The sequence below is a fragment of the Pelophylax lessonae genome (assembly GCF_965119305.1).
Source record: "Pelophylax lessonae genome assembly, chromosome: 1".
In the NCBI taxonomy this organism is placed as follows: domain Eukaryota; kingdom Metazoa; phylum Chordata; class Amphibia; order Anura; family Ranidae; genus Pelophylax; species Pelophylax lessonae.
In genome coordinates, this window is record NC_138768.1 from 380,618,008 (window position 1) to 380,632,923 (window position 14,916).

Consider the following 14,916-nt stretch of genomic DNA (forward strand, 5'->3'; position numbering starts at 1 on the left):
AGTGGGTCAAATGGTAGTGGTTTCATAATTATCTATCAGCTGTGGCAGCTGCAGGGATCTATTGAGGAAATCCGCTGGACCTGCATCCCTTTAGATGTGTTCCAATTGGGAGTATCTCACCAAAAATGAAATTTTTGTTGCAGGGGATGCCAGAATCTGACTTGTATTCTTATGCCCCGTACACACGATAAGATAATCGTACGAAAAAATCGCTTTTGAATTGATCGTATGATAGTCTGATTGTTAGTACACAGCTTTGGACAGCCGATCACGACATTTCGTCCAACAAAATACAAAGGGACAAACACGAAAATGTTGTCGTATGATAGCCTAGCGAATGACAATAGTTAATCAGTACAGTAAGCGTCTGCTAAAAATCGATAGACAAAGATGATCAGAAACATGGAAATAACCCGGAAAAAGCCTGGCTGCCTTTAATTTAAATAACGGATATGTAGCTACGAAACCAAGAAGCTTTTCCAGAATCGTACGAAAAAAAGTTATATGTTTAGTACGCATTGTTGATTTTGATACTAGTATCATGAAACAAAATGTGAATGATAAGTCGTCCGATTATCTGATTGTGTGTACGAGGCATTAGGCAGACTTCTGGGAAAATTGGTGAGCCAATCACACAAGCAGAAAAGTGGAGTTACCCTTTAACTGGCTACTTTTGACCAGAGATGTATAGTAACTAAGTAGAACGACTTCACTACTGTACTTAAGTACTGAAAGGCGGTATCTGTACTTTCCTAGTGTAGAATTTTTTTCTCCTACTTCCACTTTTACTTCACTACATTTTTTCAATGATTTCAATACTTCTACTCCGATATTTTTTTTTGTGCAGCATAGTTACTCGTTACAATTATAAAAATTACCACTGCCAGAACAGTAGATGGCAGGTTTCATGGAGTTTAAAACATGTGTATTATCAGCGCATACGAAAATAAATGCTACTGTATGTATAAATAAAAGCTGCATTTGAAATAATAAAAAACAATATGATGTTCAAACTTTTGACTTCTTTCTTTAATAACTACATAACACAGTACTTGTACTTTTACTTTCAGTACTTGAATAGCAATTTTTTTTCAAAACTACTGGTACTTTTACTTTCAGTACTTGAGTAGCAACATTTTTAAAAAAACTACTTGCAATACTTAAGTACAAAAAATGTTAAATACTTTAGTACTTCTACTCAAGTCACTTTTTGATCGAGCACTTGTACTTTTACTCAAGTATGGGTTTCGAGTACTTTATACAACTCTGCTTTTGACCAAGTAGTGCATCCTTTAGGGTAAGGGTCAGTGTGAACTTTTCCTTTGATGATGGATCCTTCCCAACACCCTTCCCGTGTGGATTTGCACTTTTTGGACTGTTTTCCTAAGATGCTTTTTCATAGTTTGGAGTTTACCAAAGTAACACAGTATCCCCAAAAACTTGCCCGGGGGGGGGGGGGGGGTAAATCTTCCAGAGGTTAAATCAAGACCATAGTGTATGGGCATCCAATGATCAGCTATTATCGAGCTGTAGTCAGTACAGCTCTATAATAATAATCAGCAGAGTATGGTACTGAATGATCTCTACTTTCCACCAACCACCAGCGGCTCCCAACTTTTCCCCATCTGCTATACACAACTTCTGCCAGCTGTACCCATGCACAAACAAGCCCGTCCAAACTAAAGGGCGGTGCGTGAACCAAGCAGCCAATCGCAGGCAGCGTCTGAATCCATCGTGTGTTTCTGTTATCCGCCCTGCGAGTGGCCTCCCGTTCTTCGCTCTCTTATTGGATGGGGAAGGTGCAGTGGGCGGAGATCGGCAGGGAAGTGGATCGCAGGGTTACGGTCCAGGCATTCTCTCCGCTTCCGGTACTCTCCGTAGTTGTCCGGTGCTGGGTGTCCGTGTAGCGGGGGGGTGGACCCATGTTGTCGCCGGGAGTTATGTTCGGTCCTTCACAGCTGCCTTCCCACTGACAGACGTCATGTATTTTCTCAGCGGCTGGCCCAAGAGGCTGCTGTGTCCTCTGAAGAGTCTGGAGGATCCTTTCCACATCCAGCCGGACCCGCAGCGCCTCTTCCTGGCAGTGCTGTCCCAGAGTCAGCTCAGTATATGGTACAGCCGGGTGAGTGAGAGACCGACCTATTACAGACAGCTGCTACCTCACACATACACACTCCGTATATACTACTCTCTGTTTATACTATTTATATGGCCGTCACTAGCACTTTATTCCTTACTAATACAATAGAAGGCTTGGGGGAATTAGCAAAATACAACAAAAAAAAACATATTTGTATATGTATGGATATATATATATATATATGTGTGTATATATATATATATATATAATCTCTTAGCTCTCTTGGTATTAGGTTGCTGTAGCCCATCTGCTTAAAGTTTGAGGTGTTGTGCATTCAGAGATTGTATTCTGCATACCTTGGTTGTAACGAGTGGTTATTGGAGTTACGGTTACCTTTTATCATCTCAAACCTCTGACCTCCTGTGACAAGGTCCACACAACTGCCGCTCACTGGATATTTTCTCTTTTTCGGACCATTCCCTGTAAACCCTAGAGATGGTTGTGTGTGAAAATTCCAGTAGAGCAGCGGTTTTTGAATTACTCAGACCAGCCTGTCTGGCACCAACAACCATGCCACGTTCAAAGTCATTTGAATCCAATTTCTTCCCCATTCTGATGCTCGGTTTGAACTTCAGCAAGTCGCCTTTACCCCATCTGGAGGCTAAAATGCATTGAGTTGCTGCAATGTGATTGGCTGATTAGCAATATGTGTTACAAGCCATTAAACAGTTGTACCAAATTGCCGGTGAGTGTATATGTGTATCTATTATCTATCTATACCAATCAACCACAACTTTATGCCACTTACCGGTAAAGTGAATAACAGATTATCTGATTACAGTGGCATCTGAAAGTCAGTAGGATAGGGATTAGGTAGGAACTGCACGTTGTCTCTGAAGTTGATGTGTTAAAGAAGAAGAAATGGGCTTTATGCCCCATACACACGTGCAGATTGTCTGCAGACTTACCAAAACCATATAATATGAGGTCAAACCTAAACACTTTCAATTTGTATGCAATCCGGCAGGCCCTTGCACTACATAGAAAAGGTAAGTCTGCAGACAAAAGTCTTCAGATAATCTGCACGTGTGTATGGGGCATTAGTTTTGTTTTGTATCTGAGGCTGCATATCTGCTGACTGGTTGGGTTGCCAATACTTATTTGTGTCCATGGCCAAAAGTGCCTAGAGTTAGCATCAGGACTGTATCGGGAAGCAATGGAAGAAGATGGCCCTGTCTGATGAATCACGTTTTCTTTTACATCATGTGGATTGCGGGGTACGTTGCATACCTGGGGAAGAGATGGCACCAGGATGCAGTATGGAAGAAGGCAAGTCGGCAGAGGCAGTGTGATGCTTTGGGAAACCTCTTGTCCTGCCATTCATGTGGATGTTACTTGATATGTATCACCTACCTAAACATTATTGCTGAACAAGTGTGTACACCCTTTAAGGAGGGGCTAGTTCACACCATGAGTTCCGTTGTTTTTTATTTATTTATTTTTTTGCTGCATCCAAAACACACATAGAAAGTAGGTTGCATGTTTTTTTGGCATTGGTTCCCACCAGTGGTTGCAGCTTCAGTGTGTACTGGTTTCAGAGGAAAAAAAAAAATGGGTTGCTGCATTTTTCCTGAACAGAACTGTACTGAAATACGGTAAAACGCACCGAAACACAGCTGCACGCATCACAAAAGCACCATACCCCAGTACAGTGGGGAAAAAAAAAAAAGCATCTGGACTGCACCCAGAAACGCATTGAGAACGCAGCTAAAATGTACCGGAACACATAAAGAATCAAAAAGGTGTATGCAGAAACTCATCCAGAATTGATCTGAAGGAATGTTTTTTGTGGTGTGAACTAGCCTAGAAACAGTATTTCCTGATGGCAGTGGCCTCTTTCAGCAGGATAATGCTCCCTGCCACACTGCAAAATATGGTTCAAGAATGGTTTGAGGAACACAAGAAGTTCAAAGTGTGGACTTGGCCTCCAAATTCTCCAGCTCTCAATCCAATTTGAGCATCTGTGGGATATGCTGGAAAAATAAGTCTGATCCATGGAGGCCTCACCTTACCAACTAACAGAACTTAAAGAAACTGCTTCTGACAGCTTGATACCATAGCATACCTTCAGAGGTCTAAGGGTATCAATGCTGTAATGGATCAGGAGCTGTTCTGATGGCAAAAAGGGTACCTACTTAGTATTCAGTGAGTGGTCATAAAGTTATGGCTGATTGGGGTGTGTGTATATAATGCTGTATATATTACACTGTGTGTGTGTGTGTCTGTCATCCATAGTTCTGTTTACTTAGAACATGTCACCTTTGCACACGTTCTCACTCTTATGTCCAGGATCCTTGTTTATGTTTGCATTGCTTCCTTCTACCTCATGGTCCTGCTTATTTAATATTTGGCCTTGATATGAACATTCAGGTATGAGTGGACTGACTCCATAGTTCATACCACTAACCCGTCTCCGGTATCTCACAGGCTTATTTACACCATAACATGCATTTAGCATTTGTTGTGTTTTCATGGAATAACATGCATATTCCATGTATTGGGCTCTGTTGTAGTTAACTTGATGTCAGACAGGTGATTGTTGCCAGCAATTCTGCCATTGACACTTGTCAAAATGATCAGCAGCAGAATCACTGAGGCTCCCTTTTGGTACCTATGAAATGGCTCCCTGTGTAGCTGAGGCAGTGAGATATCACTGGCATCACTAGTAAATGAGATTCAGTAATGCTAGGGACATCAGAGCGACTTCTCACTGCATCTGGCTACAGAGGGAGCCATTCCATATCAAGACATGGACAGCCTCTTTAGTGGTCCTGCCACTGACTTCCGTGTAAGGTTGGCCATACACACTTTGAATGATTCTGTTCGCCCCCCCCCCCCCCCCCCAACAGTAATAATCAATCTACGCTCAACAGCCCATTTGATCAATATGACATAGATGGGTTAGTGAATTTAAAAGCATTAGTCGGAAGATTCGATCATAAGTTGTCATGCATCTTTGTTTTCAACATGCAATCCTATAATCTGTTTGAAATACGATCAAATTCACAAACAAAGCATCTCAATGCTGTTAATCTGTTCAGCACGATCAGTAGTGTCCCACCCTGGCCAATCGACTCATTTTGATCTAATTAAATCGAAGTCAAGTTTGAATCGATCGGAAAGGGAATTTAGGTCTATTTGTTTGCCGATCTGGTCATTTTGGATTTAATCACTCATTGATAGCATAATAAAATCAAAGCGTGTTTGCCCAGCTTTTTGGCAAGCTTTTTTATTTTTTGAAAGCATGGCATTGATTACGAGGGGAACAGTATCAGGGGTGTAGAAGCTTGTGCCAAAATGTGCAATATGTGAAGAATGCTTGCAGATTATGGAAGAAGCATCTCTGGGGGTTTGATCCACATATTGAAAACAATTGTTTTCAATGTGTTCTGTTCACACCATGATACCTACATCGAGGTGCAGTGTACTGCATAAAAAAAGCAGATATCTGCATGGCACCTCATGTCACCCCCATAATAGGGTGTCACAAAGCACAGTGGTGAGTAAGGCCCCTTTCACACAGGGGAGTCCATCGGTGGACTCTGTTTTTCTCAGCGGGGATCGATCTGCTGATTCCCCCCGCTGAGCAGGCGGATGGCAGCTCTGTCTCCGCTCTGTGTGCGGAGAAAGCTGTCAGGTCCCGCTGTTCCCTATGGGCGAATCGGATGAGAACGAACTGTCTGTCTGTTCTCATGCGGTGGACGGATGGAAAATAGGGTTTCCATCCGTCCAGATGTGACGGATCAGATGTCAGCGGACATGTCTCCGCTGTCATCTGATGCCCCATAGAGATGCATGGGGCATCCGTTCAGATCCGCCAAAAAAATGGACAGGCGGATCTGAACGGTCCGCCTGTGTGAAAGGAGCCTAAAGTTGTAACAATACATCTCACTGCCTCTACACATACCAGCATGGAGGCTTTGTGTGAAGGAGCCTTTAGGTCAGAGGTCTCCAAACTATGGCCCTCCAGTTGTTTAGGAACTACAATTCCCATCATGCCTAGTCATGTCTGTGAATGTCAGAGTTTTACAATGCCTTATGGGACGTGTAGTTCCACAACTGCTGGAGGGTCGTAGTTTGGAGTTCTCTGCTTTAGGCTCACCAGACATAACATAATCTTACTGTACCATTAATCAATGTAAGAGGGAAAATTCTGTTTTATGTGCCAACACCCCCCCCTCCTCCTCCTCTCACATTTGTTAATTATTCTTTTGTGGGGGGTGAGTTCCTAGTCTTGAAGTTTGCCCCCCCCCCTCCCCTTTGTTTGCAGCCTTCTGGGTCATGTCACAAGTGCCAGAAGGCTGCAGGATTACCGTGGAATAGCGGCAAACTACGTTGCTTAAAATTCTCCATAGGCAGCACTTTAACAACATCCCTTGTGACAGCATGGCCGTGACAGGTCCTCCTTTATGTAGAGATTTGGGGTCTATTGGAGTCCTCTGGCCCCTCATGCAGCTGATCAGACTGAGATTGGTCCGATCTGCTGCTTCTCTGGCTGCTGGTGGTCAGGTAACCAAAGGGACAGAACTGGTAGTGATGAATATGCAATGTTTCTGGTTTCCAGGGTTACAGAGAGAGAGGAAAAACGTCAGTTCCTCTCTCTCTTTACGGGGCAGCCATTGCCGCCGGCTGCATCGCTCCTGGCCTCTCCGATGGGACTGGAGAGCCCAAGAAAGGCGGCGGGAGGGGGTGGGACCCACTTCCATCACCTGCAGAAGTGATTGAGTGGCTAATTGGCCACTCTCATCACTTCTGCCTTGTACTGAATCGCCGACTGCAAAGAATGATACCAGGATGATGCCTGTAGAGCATAGGTGTCAAACACAAGGCCCGCGGGCCGAATGCAGGCCCCCAAGCCATTTCAGGTGGCCCACACACCTCTCCTGCAGCTGTGACACCCCCTTGTCTCTGCCCCCATCTTGCCCTCAGTAGTCGGCAGCAGAGAGGACAGAACTCCTCTGCCAGATCCTTCACTTTGTGCAGCTGCAGAAAGGTTTGTTTTTGCCCACACCCCACCCCCCTTCTCAGCAGAGAGGAGGGCAGAACTACTCCTACAGATCCTGCACCTCTGTGCAGCCGCAATACCACCGCCTTCCCTGATCTCAGCATTCAGCAGACTTTCCAGACCTTCTCTGGTTCTTCTCCAGATCCTGCACTTCTTCCCAGATCCACCTGCATCTTCTTCCTGGCAGCAGCACTAGGTAAGGGGGCGTATTGTGAAGGAAGGGTGGGTGACTTCTGATGGTGGGGGTGCTCCTGACATCTCATGTAAGGGTTTAAGGGGGTGTGGGGTGCATCGGACATCTAATCTTACAGATATATCTGGCCCTTTGAGGGAAACCATAATGCTGATGCGGCCCAACAATTAAATTGAGTTTGACACCCCTGCTGTAGAGGCAGGCATCATCCCAGTATACCCACTGAACCTGGGTATGTCCATTTTGGGGAAGTGGTTAAAGAAGCCCATGTAAACATCCAAGCAAACCCATACACTGATGTGGCAATTTCAGTGTAAACAAGCTCTTGGGTCTACCAAAACTATATAAAATGAGGATATAGAGAAACAATGTTTCCTTTCAGGCAAGCTTTTGCTTAAGAGTCGGTTCACACTATGGCGACACGACTCTGTACTACTTCGGGGCGATTTGCACGGACTTCATATAATGAATGTCTATGCAAGTCGCTCCGAGGTCGCCCCGAAGTAGAGCAGGGCCCTTTTTCTAAGTCGGAGTGACTTGTGTCGCTCCTATTAGAACGGCTCCTGTAGCAGTCAATGAACCGCGAGGGACCGCGACTTGTCAGGCTGACAAGTCGCCTAACAAGTCGCGGCAGTGTGAATCGAGTCTTAGAGTTATCAGAAAACGTTTGTGTGTTTTTTTTTTTTGTTTCCCTTTAAAATAACAAGCATGTTATACTTGCCTACTCTGTGTGGTGGTTTTGCACAGATCAGCGCTGGTGCTCCTGGCTCCTCCCCCTTCCTAGTGCCTACATAGCAAGCCACTTGCTATGGGGGCACTCGTGCTCGATTGCTCCCGAGCCCAGCATCTTTTGTTGCACATTGGGTGCCTTATGATGTAAGCTTGCATTTGCCTGCTGAAGTACATCGTTCCAGAACAAACTCAATTTTTGGCATATTACAGATGCATGGAGTGGGCAGTGTGTGTACATTGCACCGCACATGATATATGATAAAATAAAGTAAAAAAAATAGAAAATGTCTCCTAATAAAAAGAAAAAACACTTTTTTTTTTTTTTTTTTTCTTGCATTTTGCGTGAACTGTAAAATGTGGCCAGATGTGAAACCAGGCATCCAATCAACTCTCTGATGTTGTTTGTATAGTCTCCAAGCAAGTATACTGCTTTCACATACTTTACATTGTCTGCTGTATATTCTTAGTAAGCTTGGAGCCAACAAATGCATATTTGTTGTTATTGCTGATGTTGAGTACTGTGTTTTGGTATTTTAGAGCCACTTCTCTTATGTGGCTTACAGATCATACAGTAACTATTAGGGGATTTTTGAGCAATATTGTGCATATGTAACCTGTCCATATGACACCAGCCTACATTTTTTTTTATTCATAGGCAGCATATGTTTAGTTTCCATGTGGTAAGTTTGTTCAGGTCATTCACTTTGATATTAAGGCATACCTAAACTCAAATATTGACTTTAGCTCCACTTCTCCAAGCTGCAGCCTTATGATTGTGAAAATACTTGTTTGTTAGCTAATGCAGGCATGTTCCCAATTCTAACAGCTATTTTTCACTCTGTAGAGGTTTCCTTTAAGGGCTCTTTCACACAGGCGGACCGTTCAGATCGGCCTCTCCGTTTTTTTTTGGCGGATCTGAACGGTCCCCCCCATGCATCCTTATGGGGCATCGGATGTCAGCGGAGACATGTCTGCTGACGCCCGATCCGTCAAATCTGGACGGATGGAAACCCTATTTTCTATCTGTCCAGCGGATCGGATGAGAATGGACTGACGGTCCGTTCCCATCCGATTCCCCCATACAGATGTATGGGGAACTGACAGCTGTGTCTCCGCACACAGCGCAGAGAACAGCTGTCATCCTCCTGCTTAGCGGGGGATCGGCGGATTGATCCCCCCCCCCCCCCCCCCGAGATAAACGGAGTCCATCTGACGGACGGACAGTGTGAAAGGGGCCTAAGACAGAACACTATGATTGCCACTTCTACGTATAGTCATGTTAAAAAGCATGTACACCTGAGTTTTTCAAACAGACCAACATTAGATCTTCATTTAAACAGTCTCTGATGCAATGGATACTACGCTATGGTGACAGAAATGGTAGGTGTTATCTAGTGTAGCTGCAAAAGGACACCAACTTTTATCTCCCTTAATTAGGGACATAAATATGATAGGATATGTATGTATGTATCAGGGGCTGTGCTACAATACATCTCCCTCATAAACAATGAGAGTGTGAAAAAATAAAATATGAAACATATGTGTAACTCTAAATAGACAATTCCTCATTAATCTTCTTCCTACTACGTACTATAAAACCAATCATTGCGCCACAAATGTAATTTAATAACATTCCATAATATAAATATTGGAAATAGCTCATGTAAAATGTGCCTAATAAAAAATTTAAATCAAGGTGCTGCAACAAGAAAAGTCCATGCTAGAGTGCTCAAATACAGCGGGTAAAATAAGTATTGAACACCTCACACTTTTTCCAGGTAAATCTATTTCTAAAGGTGCTGTTGACATGCAATCCATACGTACAAAGAAACCACAACAAATATGTTCAGAAATTTTAATTATGTGTAATAAAATAGAATGACACAGGGAAAAAGGATTGACCGTATGAAGAAAAGGAGGTGCAAAAAGACATGGAAAGCCAAGACATCAGCTGAAAACTTAGAAAGCAATCCTGCCCCTTGTCAGTGAAAATCTAATATCAGCTGGTTCAGTCTGAACTGATGGCCTATAAAAAGGTGTCTCATTACCAAGGTGTCACACAAGAAACATCTCATGATGGGTAAAAGCAAGTCTCATGACCTTCGCAACCTTATTGCAAAACATACTGATGGCATTGGTCACAGAAGGATTTCTGAATATTCCAGTGAGTACTGTTGGGGCCATAATCCGGAAGTGGAAAGAATATAATTTCACTAAAATCCGGCCACGGGCATCTACTATGATGTAGATGAAATGAGGGTGGACATTTCAGCAAGACAATGATCCCAAAGTAACACACAGCCAGGGAAACTCTCAATTGGTTTCAAAGAATGGCCCAGCCAATCACCTGACTTGAATCCAATAGAAAATCCATGGAAAGAACTAAAGCTCAGAGTTCATAGAAGAGGTCCACTGAACATTCAAGATTAGAAGATGGTTTGTGTGGAAGAATGGACCAAAATCACACGTGAGCAATGCTTGCGACTAGTTTCTACATACAAGAGGCGTTTTGAAGCTGTCATTACCAACAAAGGATTTTGTACAAAGTATTACATTTCAGGTAGCGTGTTCAATACTTTTTTTTTTTTCCTGCGTCATTTTAATTTTATTACACATAACTCATTTGTTTTGGTTTCTTTGTATGTACGGATTGCATGGGTTGTTACCCACATGTGGTGAAAGTGTCATGTCAATACCACCTTTTCTAAGTATATTTACTTAGAAAAATGGTGACATGTTCAATACTAGTTTTACAGTCTATATTTAAACTTCATTCTAATGGAATTCTCTTGCCCCCTCTTCAAATACAAATTGATGGGAATAAAAAAGGCTCCTAATACCTTTTTTTCATTTATTTGCCCCCTTAATGACCAGGCCACTTTTTTCAACTTGGCACTGCGTGACTGTAACTAACAATTGCGCGGTCATGCGATGCTGTACCCAAACTCAATTTACGTCCTTTATTCCCCCACAAACAGAGCTTTCTTTTGGGATGACTTGTTCACCTGTGCGATATTTAATATATATATATATATATTTTTTTTTTTGCGCTATACACAAAAAAAGAGCGACAATTCTGAAAAAAAAATTAATATTTTTCACATTCTGCTATATAACATTCCCAAAAAAGAAATACATTTTTTTTAACATTTTAGGCCAATTTGTTTTCTGCTACATATTTTTGTTTAAAAAAAAAAAAAATCGGGAATGGTACCAGCTGATTGGAGAAAAGCCAGCGTGGTACCAATATTCAAAAAAGGACTGGGATATATCCCTTGGAACTACAGGCCAGTTAGCCTAACATCAATAGTCTGCAAGCTATTGGGGGGGGGGGGGATAAGGGACTTCATACAAGATTTTAGTTATGAAAACGGTATCATTAGTGATAGTGGTGCACTATCCCATTTCGGCCGATAAAGGGTCATATATGCCGAAAATTCATCCAAAAAGCACAGAACAACGCTCTAGTGCAGACATATTTTATTGAAGTGCGTTAAAACAAATGTAGCAACTCACAAGAAGCCACGGCATGAAAAGGCTGTTGTATCAATGATTGAGCAAGACTCCTCCTAGGTGGTGCCGTCCATCCACATGTAACGACAAAACCGAAGTAAGGCTGGCCATACATGTTCAACTTTTGTTGTACAATTTTCTGTTAGATCTACCACAAACCACATAATATTAGGTCAAAGCTAAACAAAACATTCACTTGTATCTAATTAGGCAGGCCTTCGTACTACATACTTGAAGGTAAATTTCAAGAAAATTGTAAGAAAATTGTATCATGTATGGCCAGCCTAAGCTCTCCGTCACAGGAGGAGAGGTGCCGGCTGTCTCCTGTGATAGTCCGGGTCCCAAGCGGAGCTGTGATGCGGAAGTGAAGATGAGAGAATATGGCATTGTCACCCGGAAGCTGGTGGGCGCACAATGCGTTTCTGAGCATGTGCCAAGTCCCAAACAGACAAGCTCGCTCTTTCCTCAGCTCCGGGTGACGCACCCCAGGCGCCAGGTCGCATTGGCCACTAGAATTAGCGGCCTGGCGCCTGGATTACACAGCAGCAGGTGTCTTGTTGCCAGACATCCCCAAGTCTCCCTGACACCCGCATGTGGGAGACTCCCACGCCTTGCAGTAGAGTTGGGATGTATTGAAAGTTTGGGGGGAGGGGCAGGGCACAGCAGGGTGCTAAAACCTTTTTTTTTTTTTTTTAATGTAGGGGAATGCATTAGGAGGAACAAAAACATTTTTTAACCCCTTGGCACCGGCCAAATGTGTGGCCTCTCGGCAAGTGGGCCTTGGTGCCGATCGGCCGCATTTTTGAATTCATTAGAGCGTGCCTCCGCCACAGTTACTAGCGTCTAACGGAAAGCTCAGGATCGCTGCTTGTGATCGGAAGCTTTTTCCGATCATGTGACTGCCTTGACAGCCAATCACAGCATCACATGATCCTAAACCTTGCCCGCCTCCCAGCCTCTTAAACCCCTTAAAGGGCCGGGAGGCTACGGTGCCAAAAGGTAAACTTTAGAACCACTTTAAACTTCACCACTGTGTAGGAGCAACTTCTCGTGATATTTTGATTGATCAGCAGTTCCACAGGATCTTACTGGAAGGATGGAGATGATCCCCTGGCCTAAGCTGGGAGAAATTTAAGTATATTTATAATTTTATTGTTTGCAGGTCTTTTGATATTTTACATTAATATTGACTTTTTTTTTTTTTTTTTTCTAAATGGGACCCCAGGAGGTTTATGCCATAATGTGCTTACAAGTTTAAAATCTGTTTTTTTCACTAGAAAATTACTTAGAACCCCCAAACATTTTTATATTACTCAAATGTACTTTTTTTTTTTCCCCAAAAATTGTGTTTGAAAGACCGATGCGCAAATACAATGTGACATAAAATATTGCAACGACTACCCATTTTATTCTCTAGGGTCTCTGTTAAAAAAAATATATATTTATATAATATATTTTTTAGCAGAGACCCTAGAGAGTAAAATGGGCAGTTGTTGAAATATTTTATGTCACATTGTATTTGCGCATCAGTCTTTCAAACGCAATTTTTGGGAGAAAATACATTTGAATTTAAAAAAACAAAACCGTAAAGTTAGCCCAATTTTATTGTATAATGTGAAAGATGTTACGCCGGGAATCGTGATCTTCTAAGCAAAGAAAATTTGTGATTCTCATTTTATCCAGAATTGTGCAGCTCTAATGTGTTACTGTGCACAGCATATTAGTACGTTATGGCGGATTTACCTGGCGAACGAAGCTCCTTCTGTCAGTCCTTCAGCTGGTCCTGGGCGCTTTTATCTTTGGGTCTTCCTTCTAGTAAACTGCTAATCATTTTTGACTATTTTCCTTCCCTGGAAATCATTCATTGCTACTAAAATGGTGATATTACCTAGAAAAGGAGATTTTTGTTTGCATCTTTGGCAATGTAATTTGTCAGTGATCACTGTCCTTAATCAGTACTGCACTGCTAATTTTAATTCACTTTTGTGTTTTGATATTTAATGTATGTGGGTAAAGACTGGCACAAACCACATGAGAAAATGTGATGACATATAAACTTGTGTCAAACCTATAATGTAAATAGGAAAAGAAGATCTGAAAAAAAAAACGTGTGTGATTTGGTGAAAGTGTTGCAGCCAGCCATTAACTGCATATAATGGTCTTCAGTTTAATTTGTGATCAGTTTTCTGGATTATGAAGTACATTGTGATGCTATTGATCTTATTGATTGAATGTGGGCAGTGACGTACAGATTTTAATGTTGTTGATGGAAAACAATGTATTTTCCTCCCAGGTCCTCCTTTAGTAAATATTTCTACATGGATTGAGATTCTCAAAGATGGCCTTGAGCAGAAACTTCTGATTGCAATTCTTTGTTCCTTATAGAGCCACAGTTCTCAGGGTCATATTCAGGATCCGTGTTTAATTAGGCACACTTGAGTGATAACGCACCCCCCCCCCCCCATAAAAGAGAATTGATAAATACACTTGCAATGGTATTTAGTGGTATGTGCATTTGCACTGGCAATTTGTGCTCGGGTTCTATGCAGCATATATTTTCAGCACCAATGCAAAGTATTTATTTAAATGATAAAATACCTGTTCTTAAGGCAGCTGGGGACAGCACGTAGACACAACAGTCTCAGTAGATCGTAGTAATGGTAGTAGATGGCAGACCAACCTCTTGACTAGCCATATGGGCCACATCCTAGTTTAACAGCGCCTCTCTTCCTTGCTGTGTCCACATTTCCGCACAAGGGGTGACCTCATAAGAAGACACCCTGTGGCTGTGTGGACAACCTCTCTGGAATTAGGTCAACACCTGAACTTATTCCCTAATTTCACTGTTGGATTTTCCCACATTTGCTTAAAAGCCTAAGTTTTTAGGTAAAACGTTAAAAAAAAAAAAAATTCACACAAGGGAGGTTATTTACATTTTAATGTGAAGTGTCCCTTGTGCTGGTTCTCATAGTGGAAATCCAAAGTCCTCCGCCCCCTCTCATAACCTGCCGCGTAGTCTTCTCGTGTGGCGGGGGGTTAATAACAGCCTTGGACCTGTTACAGGCATTCATCAGTAGTGCCAACTTTGCTTCCCCTTTCTGTCCCCTCCCCTAGTCATAAAAACAAAGTTTAATATAGCTTCCATGAATAAAAAGTCCTTTATGAATGGAGGGCAGGAAGATTAAAAGAAAAGTATGGGCTTTAAAAAAATAAAAACCCAAAACATTATATTCACCTAGGCGGATGTCCCTGTCGGCTCTGCAATGAGAACTGAGCGAACATATACCCCTGATCACTCAGTTCTCTCCCTCCACTCTGAGCAGAGAGTGGCTC

The 14,916-nt window shown here is 42.5% G+C and overlaps 2 protein-coding genes across 2 annotated transcripts in view; one reads left to right on the top strand and one right to left on the bottom strand.

The window, feature by feature from the left end:
- PLGRKT (plasminogen receptor with a C-terminal lysine) overlaps window positions 1-14,916 on the bottom strand; it is a 473,875-nt gene that overhangs the window by 430,993 nt on the left and 27,966 nt on the right. The window lies entirely within an intron of this gene.
- RIC1 (RIC1 homolog, RAB6A GEF complex partner 1) overlaps window positions 1,814-14,916 on the top strand; it is a 236,308-nt gene continuing 223,205 nt past the window's right edge. Inside the window, exon 1 of the mRNA XM_082259802.1 lies at window positions 1,814-2,122. Within this exon, the coding sequence (XP_082115928.1) occupies window positions 1,982-2,122 (141 nt within the window). The 5' untranslated portion in view covers window positions 1,814-1,981. The remainder of the gene's footprint in view (window positions 2,123-14,916) is intronic.